We start from the raw sequence: 8476 nt of genomic DNA, 5'->3' as shown, positions 1-8476 counted from the left end.
TCTACACCCTCTCTCTGCTCCCAGATCCCCCTGGGCTGGCAGAGCACAGACCCTCTTCTGCCTGAGGAGGGACTCTTGAGGGTGGAGCCATGCAGCATCTGGCTTTCTTCCAGGCCAGGTTAGCCGTGGGGTGTCAAAGCAGCCTCTCACTTGATACTTAAGCTTCCAAGGCTCCTTTCCATGGCCTATTAGCACGGAAGGAGCCTCCTGGCAGAGGAAGGCACACAGAATGGCTGAGTTTCTAATTTCCAGTGGTGGACAGTTGAGGGGGGTGGGTCACTGCGGGAAAAGGTGTTAGCTGTCCGAGGCAGGTGAACACTGCCCTCTCTATAGAGTGGATCAGCCAGCCAGCTTCTGTGGGTTCATCCTCCTGCTATCATGTTGCAGTCGCCGAATTTTGGGGCTGGAGCAACCAAGATCTTTGTCTGAGTCTGTCACAACCCATCGCCTCTTGGGAGCCCGGCTACGGACTGGCTTCTCTGCTTCCACTTTTGTTGGTGTGGCCACAGGGGCATCTCCATAGGCCCGGTAGCCTCCAACCAGGCAGTATGTCTCCCCGTGCCAGCCCACCTGGGTTTCTCCATACCCTCGGTAGAGGACGTGGTAGTGGCCAGGGGTAGGAGAAGCAGCTGGAGCCACTGATGCTGAAGAGAAAATCAGAAAGGCTCTGTCATTTTGACTGTACACGGTGCCCTCCCAGGATTTCCCTGTCTCATGTCTCTCCTTGTTTCTGACTGAAGCCCTCCTTGGCATTAAAATCCTCTAGAAGGGCCCTCCCTGGTGGCGCAGTGGGTTAAAGCACAGCACTGAGAATCTAAAGCCACTTCCGCATGAGTTCGATTCCCGCCTGCCCCAGAGGTGACCACATGGCGTGGCAGACCTCTCCTGACCCGCCCGCTGCTCCCCTCAGCAGTGTACTTCATCGATCTGCCTGTTCTGCTCCCCACTCTGTCTCTGGTGAAGCCTCTCACTGCCCCTGAGCCTCTGGCCTGTACCCCAGTTCTGTATGTACAAATAAATAAATCTTAAAAAAAAAAAAAAATCCTCTAGAGGTCTCCTAGTGCAGGGATGTTGGCTGCAAAGCAAACCTATGGAGCCTGTCAGCGGCACCTCAGAAAACCTGTTTTCTATTCCCAGAGAAAACAATCCCCAAATAATTAGTCAGGAACCCCTCCCTCTACCTTCCCCACAACAGAGGGACATTTTTTAAGGTCTGTGTCACTTTGGAGGTTGTAAATGCCTTTCAATTTTTGGAAAAGAATCTAATACAAATCTAGGCCCCCTTCCCATCTCGGTGACTTCTCTTGAGCCCAGTTCATCCTGCCTGTTTCAGCCACACTGAACTTTCAGACTGACAAAAGCTCTGCAACTTCTGTCAACGGACAATCTCCAGAGGAAAGGGGAAACTCAGAAAAATCAGAATTTCCATTGCTAACTTATGCTACGCTACGACCTCCTTTTTTTTTGTATGATCATAATATCAAAATATTCTGAACAACCATCAGTTTACAACTGGATTGCCTTAGCCTCATAAGGTGGCTACCAGCCCAGGCAAGCTGCCCCAGGGCGGGAAATTCCTCAGTCTCCTGAGACAAAAGGCAAACCCCAGGACAGATAAGACTCTTAGGGCATAAAGACTCTTGGGAAACTTCCTAGGGTTTTTTAAACAAAAAGCAAATCTTAGATAAGACTCCCAGGGCATAAGGACTCATGGACAATTTTTAACCTCGTTTACACAGGTGTTGCTTAATGCATGACTGTACAACTTCTTTTTAATTTACTCCTTTTAAAAAATAATCCCTAACTACTCTCTGCTAGCCTTAAATTAGCCATTAGCATCTCTAGACAATCACTGATGACTCTAACACAATTTATTCCTTCCCTAAGACCCCCAACAATCTTTTTCTAATAGCTCATCTTCCCAAACCCCTCTTCCCTTGAGTTACAGTTAAACATCTGTATACATGACAATTATCACAAATAATGTATAATTTAGTATGCCATAAAGTGTCAGGAAGGAGAGGCATTGCTCTCCTCTTCCTTGAGAACGTTTATGACAATTTATGATGATTTCTTATTAACTTATACTATAAATTATTGTAATTAACTACTTGCTACACTGTATAAAGACCTGCTGAGAAAAGGAGCAGCAACTCTGACTCCCGTGTCTTCCTTGCACTGCTCCTCTTCCCCCTTCTTGGAATCTCTGCTCCCCTCCGCCTTCCCACCTTAGGGCCTTGCCTGTCTCGCTCCCCAACAGCTCAATAGGTGGGGCCAGTCCCCGACATCATACTCTGAGCTAGATGGACGAGGGAAAGGCCAAACACTGGAGAGAGTGACTGACTGGGGTTGGGAGTCAGATTCCAGCTATCAATACTTTTGGCAACCCGACCTCCTTAGAAACCATTTCCTCGGTTCTACAGTCTCAGTAGCACTTTCTTAATCCCCATTCCCCTTCCAAACTTCCCATTGTGTGACACCACCACTCCCCACCACCCATCTTCTCAGACTGGCTTGTTTCTGAGGGTACTCAGGTGGATGTCCTCATGACCCAGACACCAGATGTATGGGTTTGAAGGTGAGCTTCATGAATAGCTGTTGACAGCTCTTCCTCCAACTGCTCTATCACTCGCCAACAAAAAATGCCCTTTTTGTTAAAGAGGTCAGCAGGAAAGGGCTTCACTGGAAGCATGGAGTAACCCAAAGTGGAAGGCAACATGTATAAGGATCAGAACTTTCCTGAACACTTGCCCAGAGGTACCAGTTCACTTGCTGTTAGCAGTGAGCAGCCACTGTGGTCTGTGACTGAAGGCCATTGGTGGGGCAGTTGAGAGGTGTGGTGACCATGTGAGGTGGTGTATATATCTTCTACAGATGACTGGCCTGGGCCTACCTGCTGTGTTGCCCTCCCAGGGGACTGAGGACAAATTAGAGTGGATATAGAAGATCCGGTCAGACATTCTCTCTCAGGCAACCAAACTGCTTGGTTATCTCGTAGAGAACTGGTAGGAAGCTTCCCCAGAGCACCAAGCTTGTGTAGTTACTCTGCTATGGAAACCGTGATGCGGCCTATGAGGTCATCATTAGTCAGTGAGGTCACAATGGAACCTGAGGGGCAGGCTTCAGGCTCTCAGCAGGGCGGGTGGAGGCATAGGGCCACCTGCCTGGGCCCTTGCACTTACCCTCTCCCTGTGAAGTGTACCTGTGGGCTGGCACAGCCGTGGCCACAGGAGGGCAAGAGAAACCCACATTCTGAGATTGGCTTGAGAGGGAGGATTAACCTGACACACTAAGTTGTCAGGCACTAACTACTAACAGTTGGAGGGGCAGAGATCTTGTGGACTGGGCAACTAGGGAAGGCACCTTGGAGTGGGTGGGAAGGACAAGAAAGATTTGGTCACATGGAGAGAAGGGAAACTTTCCAGTTGGGAAGGATAAAAACAGACAAGCTCTGTGCTTATCACAAAGGCAAATTTGTAAAACTCTCAGAATTTTACAATTGTGGACTCAAAAGAACCAAGAGGTTCAGGGGCCTACCCGTGGCTAGGCAGGCAGTGGGTAGGGTTTCAATGGTGGGGGCCCAAGGGGACTTTCAATTTGTAGCTGAAGACAGTGTGAGGACACATTTCAAAGGGACACTGGAGAGATGTTAAAGGTGCTCCAAGGCAAAATGAGCGTCCCTTGTGATTTCACAAAGTGGTAATGGGTTCATTTTAATATGAAATTCAAAACAAATTCATGACAAAATGACAATATAAAATGACAACCTAATATTACACTTCTGACAGTCCCACTACCATGAAAGTGTACAAGATATAGCCACTGCAGCAGTCAGATAAAGGTGAAAAGCATGGTCCATACTATGAGAGGTGTTACTAACACACGATTTGGTGCTACTCAGAGGGAAAAATAGACAAATCTGCCTTGTCTATGTGACCAGGCCCATTTGGGGCACGCTTTGGCCGAGTAGTTCCTGGTCATAACCTCTCATGGTGGGGGGTGAGGGTGTGTGTGTAAGGTCCCTGGTGCTGAGGACATTTTCTTGGGGCTGTTGTGTCCTAGGGGGTATGCCCAGGAGACAGAGTGCCTGGGCTACCATTTTGGAGGTTGGATAACTCTAGTATATTCTCTCTACTCCCAAGTTGCTTGATTTAGTGTGATGCTTGTTAGGAAAGTTGAAGTCAGGCCTAATGAAAGCAAATTGCTTTTGGTGAGGAGATAGGAGATAAAATGTGAAGGGCAGGGCTCTGGAAGTTTGGCAGGTTCTTCCTCCAATCCTCTGGAGAGGATTGGGAACATCCTTCTGATCTGGAGGGGTACTGATGCCTCATGAGGCCTTTTTGGGACTTTTCATCAGGCAGTATACCACAAATAAATGATTTGTCAATCTTTTAAAAAAATAAAAGATTTATTTGTGCATACAGGCCAGAGGTGTGTGTGTGTGTGTGGGGGGGGGTGAGGGGATTCACCAGAGTCAGAATGGGGAGCAGAACAGGCAGATTGACTAAGTACATTGCTGAGGGGAGCAGGGAGAGACAGGAAAGGAAAGTTTTGTTGTGCCATGTGGGCCAGCTCCCTGGCCAGGGATCAAACTCATGCTGCAGTGACTGTGGATCACTGCAGTGGCAATGCACCACTAGGGACGGCCCTGATTTGTCAATCTTAAGAGAGCTTGAAATTCACCTGGGGATTGCATAAAACAACTAAAAGACACTGTGGATTCTTGGGCCATCCCAGAGAAAATGTACCCAGAAAGGGTTTGGGCCCAGGAGTCTACACTTAAAACTATACTAGATATAGATGTAAACAAAGGATATTTAAGGAAAACTGACATATAGTCATGTACACAAGAATCACATTTGTGAAGAGGTGACAGGTGTTAAGAACAGAACCCTAGGTACAGGCAAATCAGATTCTGCCCTGTGTACCTGTGTGATCTTGAGCAAGTTTCTTTATCCTTCTAAGCCTGTTTCTTCATATGGAAAAGAGAGCTATGATTATACATTTAGTGCACTGTTGTTCTGGCAAGGGCTGCCCTGGACCTATTTTTATTCTCTTTACCCTTATCAGTGTGCAGCTGTCTTTAAATTGTCTTGTGAAATGTTATATTTGGTTTTCAAGTTTGTTACTTTAGACTAAACTTACATAATTATGCAGAGAATGAAACCAAGAAGATACTGAGAGGATACTGCTTATTTTGCCAGTTTTGTAAAAAACAGTTTACCCCTCTCTTCTTCCTTTACCAAGAGATGGAAAAGGCTGGAAGACCACACCAATACTTGGCATTATTGGTAAAGAAAATTTCTCTCTACTACTAATCCTATACACTTTTCCATCTTTGAGGTGCTTACTGGAGATGCTTTGGGGTGGGAAATAAATATGTTAAACTACAACAGTAATTGCAAGAACCTTTGTCCTAGATGTGCTAGCTTAGGGTGTGAATCTTCTCAGTATCCAATGAATTCTACCTCAATGGTAATTATTATTGAAGGAGACCCATGAAAACATCACTTAGTTAGAAAGCAAGACATAATATAAAGTTAAAATCCACTTTATTTGTCACGAGTCATGTGAAAAAACCAGAGAGCCAACCTTAACAGTTTATTCTTCTATGCTGGCCAACAGCTTACTTTTGAAGCCAGCTCACCAGTCTTCAGGGAGATTAAGGATGACCTCAGTGCATCCTACTGACAAGTGTGCTCACCTACTCAGGACTCAGGGGAAAAATCCATTCTTGGCATCACATTTAAGCCAGTTGAAATCAGGATTGCTGGGGCAAAGGTTCACTCACTGTGGACGCTAGTCCTGGAAGACTTCTTCTCCGGCGAGCTGCCAGCTCAATTTTCTGAACCAGACTCACATCCCAGGGATGGGTCACAAAACTGATGACAGTGCCTGGTACCTCGCTCCCCACACGGCCCACCCTCCCCGCTCTGTGGATGTAGTCCTGCAGGGTGAGGGGGAAGTCATAATTGATAACTAGCTCCACCTGGGTGCTGTCCAAGCCCCGAGAGGCTATGTCTGTGCAGAGAAGTATGTCTCGGGATCCATTCTGGAAGCCTTGGAAGATACCTGCCCTCATTGAGGCAGGCATTTGTCCCTGCAGCCTTAAGTGCTGGATTTTGTGGTCATCCAGAATATATCCCAGCCAGTTTACAGTGCTGGAGGTATTACAGAACACCAGAACAGTCCCTGATGGGCCAATTCTATGGGCTCTGTCATGGTGTTTAAGAATCTGCACCAACTCAGTCACCTTCTCTGTTCCCTTCAGTCTTATAAATGTCTGTCTGACATGAGGCATGATGCAGTGGAGTTTGGAGCTAGTGATAGTGGTTAGAGAGTCAGGGTTGGCAACTTTACTCAGCAGCTGGTTTACACCTTCGGGAAATGTGGCCCCGACCAATACTAATTGCGCTTTGGGATTAAAGGGGTCCTTTAAGTCATCTGTGCCTTCTGCTATTTGGCTTTTCTCCAAAATGTACTCCACCATTTCCAGGAAGCTTTCATCCAACAGTGTGTCTGCCTCATCCAATACCAAGAAAGAGAGCTGTTCCAGGCTGATCAGATGACGCCTCAGGGCCTTCCACAAAGCCCCTGGGGTGGCCACTAGCACATCTGCTGGAGGCTGTTTGGACAGCTGCAGACTGATTCTACTCATGCCGTGGCCTCCGCCTAGATCCCGCACCAGGAGGCCCACGGAGCTGGCCAAGGGTCGGGCCACGGCTCGCACCTGTTCAGCTAATTCTCGGGAAGGCACAAGCACCAGACCTCGCGGAGCAGGGATATGACATGAGTCCAGGTTTGGCCGGCCCAAAAGTCGTTGAAGCAGGGGTAGTAGGTAGCTGAGAGTCTTGCCACTGCCGGTTTCTGCGGCGCAAAGGATGTGACGGCCACGAAGCAGTGGGGGGATGGTGCTTGACTGCACGGTTGTAGGCCGAACGACTTCGGGAGCAGCCTCCTTCAGCGCGCTTAGCATGCGGAGCTCCAGCCCCAGATCGGCGAAGGTGCGCTCGCACGAGAGGTTCGGCTGCGCGGGTGCCTCGCGTTGCGCGCGCTCGATGGAGAAGTGGTCGTGGCACGCGCGCCGATTCTTCCAGCCGCGAGAAGCGAGTGGCGCGCACTCCCAACGGCCCAGCGTGAGGCGCGCGGGCTGGTTGAACTCGGGTCGCCGCGCGGAGACCAACAGCGGGCCAGGTCGCACCAGCACCGGCCGCACAGGGCTCCGCCGCCTGCCCTGCCGTTGTTCCTGCCGCTGCTGTAGAGCCCGCGGGATGCGAACCACAGGTAGAGAGTCGTCGGCATCGCGGGCCGCAAGATCCCGTCGAGGAGTCAGAAGCCCCCGAGATGCAAGCGACAGCAGTCTCGTCGGCCTTGCTAGAGACATAGTTCCCTTGGTGTGGAAGACGCGCACGGCAGTGACGTCAGGAGCGCGACCGGGCTTCGCGGACGGTGGCTGGTGAGGCTCAGTGAACCCTGCGGAGTTGGCGAAACTCGAGGAAGGAGGGAGATCCATAGAGTTCAGCGGCCGCGAGGTCTGTAGGCTCGAGCGGGGCATGGCGACGTCCAGACACGGGCCAGCTTTGGGGAAGGGCGCGCAATGGAGGCAAGACCAGGTGCCGACGACTCGTGGCCATGGGAATCTGGCCTGGCGCATGCACTAGGAGGGCTGAGCTGCTGCTGGCGTATGGGTGGGGGAGCCTGTGATTCTCCTTTGTCGCCTTCCAAATTCCTGTGATGACTTGTGCTTTTGTGGGGCTCTCCCTGAAAACTGCGGGGGTGCGGCAGTGTTTTCCCAAATGTGGTGCCGGTGTCAGGTTTGCTAATAAGTGTACATTGAGAGTCTGAATGAATGGTCAGGCCCCTGGTCGGGACGTGAGCCATGTGTCCTAGATAGAAACTCAGACGGCGCCACTCTGGGAGAGCTAAGAGCTAGCTGGAGGCCGTCAACTTGTTCTTGTGAAGTGGGAGGTTTGGTTTTTAGGCTTTATTTACAACGGACTCATTTCTTCACACTTTACCCCTTCCTTTCACCCGAAGTTTCTCCCCACTCCCTTGTCACTCCTCCCAGCCTGCCAACTCAACTCAGCACTCTTGGCTGCCAGTGCTCCTCCTCTGGCCTCCCCCTCAGATACCTAAAATACTTGACTCATAGTGAGACAGGAGCTGCTCTGCTGTGTGGTTTGTCTCACATGGCCCTGATTAGGCAGAATAATTTACTTGAATTCGGATGTTCAGGTTGCAGGAAATCCTACATTATTTGTAATTCGTGAACAGATCTGGGAAACGGGTCCCAGATGTTTTCTGTACTCCACAGTGACTGGGCTGGGAGATAAGGTGAACATGGATAACCATCTGGGAGTGTCTTAACATTTCCAGAACGTGTTTTAGTTTTAACAAATACTACTTATGAAGGAGGGACCCATTGGAGAGAACAGTGGTTCTTAAGATAGGGTAATTTTTGCCTATTCCCCCCCCC

The 8476-nt window shown here is 49.5% G+C and overlaps 3 protein-coding genes across 4 annotated transcripts in view; 1 reads left to right on the top strand and 2 right to left on the bottom strand.

Moving 5' to 3' along the window:
- Positions 1–339: 339 nt before the first annotated feature.
- On the bottom strand, positions 340–2960 carry LOC105854187. The gene is made up of 2 exons (XM_012730609.1): positions 2894–2960; positions 340–644 (listed from the first exon to the last, which is right to left on the bottom strand). The coding sequence occupies exons 1-2, from the start codon at positions 2958–2960 to the stop codon at positions 340–342; spliced, it is 372 nt and encodes a 123-aa protein (XP_012586063.1).
- Positions 2961–5552: 2592 nt separating this feature from the next.
- DDX28 (DEAD (Asp-Glu-Ala-Asp) box polypeptide 28) lies at positions 5553–7384 on the bottom strand. Its single transcript, XM_004690451.2, has one exon. The coding sequence runs from the start codon at positions 7382–7384 to the stop codon at positions 5762–5764; it is 1623 nt and encodes a 540-aa protein (XP_004690508.1). The 3' UTR covers positions 5553–5761.
- A 63-nt stretch (positions 7385–7447) lies between these two features.
- Positions 7448–8476, top strand: part of DUS2 (dihydrouridine synthase 2) — a 30139-nt gene continuing 29110 nt past the window's right edge. The window contains exon 1 of one of the 2 annotated variants that reach the window (XM_012730786.1): positions 7448–7532. Coding sequence is in view for 1 of the 2 variants with exons in the window: in XM_012730785.1 (XP_012586239.1) it covers positions 7598–7613 (16 nt within the window). In the remaining variant the exon portion in view is untranslated. Of the gene's footprint in view, positions 7614–8476 lie in introns of both variants that reach the window. The other variant, XM_012730785.1, reaches the window with a different exon arrangement.

This window comes from Condylura cristata, unplaced genomic scaffold (assembly GCF_000260355.1).
Source record: "Condylura cristata isolate star-nosed mole 26May11 unplaced genomic scaffold, ConCri1.0 scaffold00028, whole genome shotgun sequence".
NCBI lineage: Eukaryota > Metazoa > Chordata > Mammalia > Eulipotyphla > Talpidae > Condylura > Condylura cristata.
Note: the sequence above shows the minus strand (reverse complement) of the source record. Positions and strands in the feature narration are given on the sequence as shown.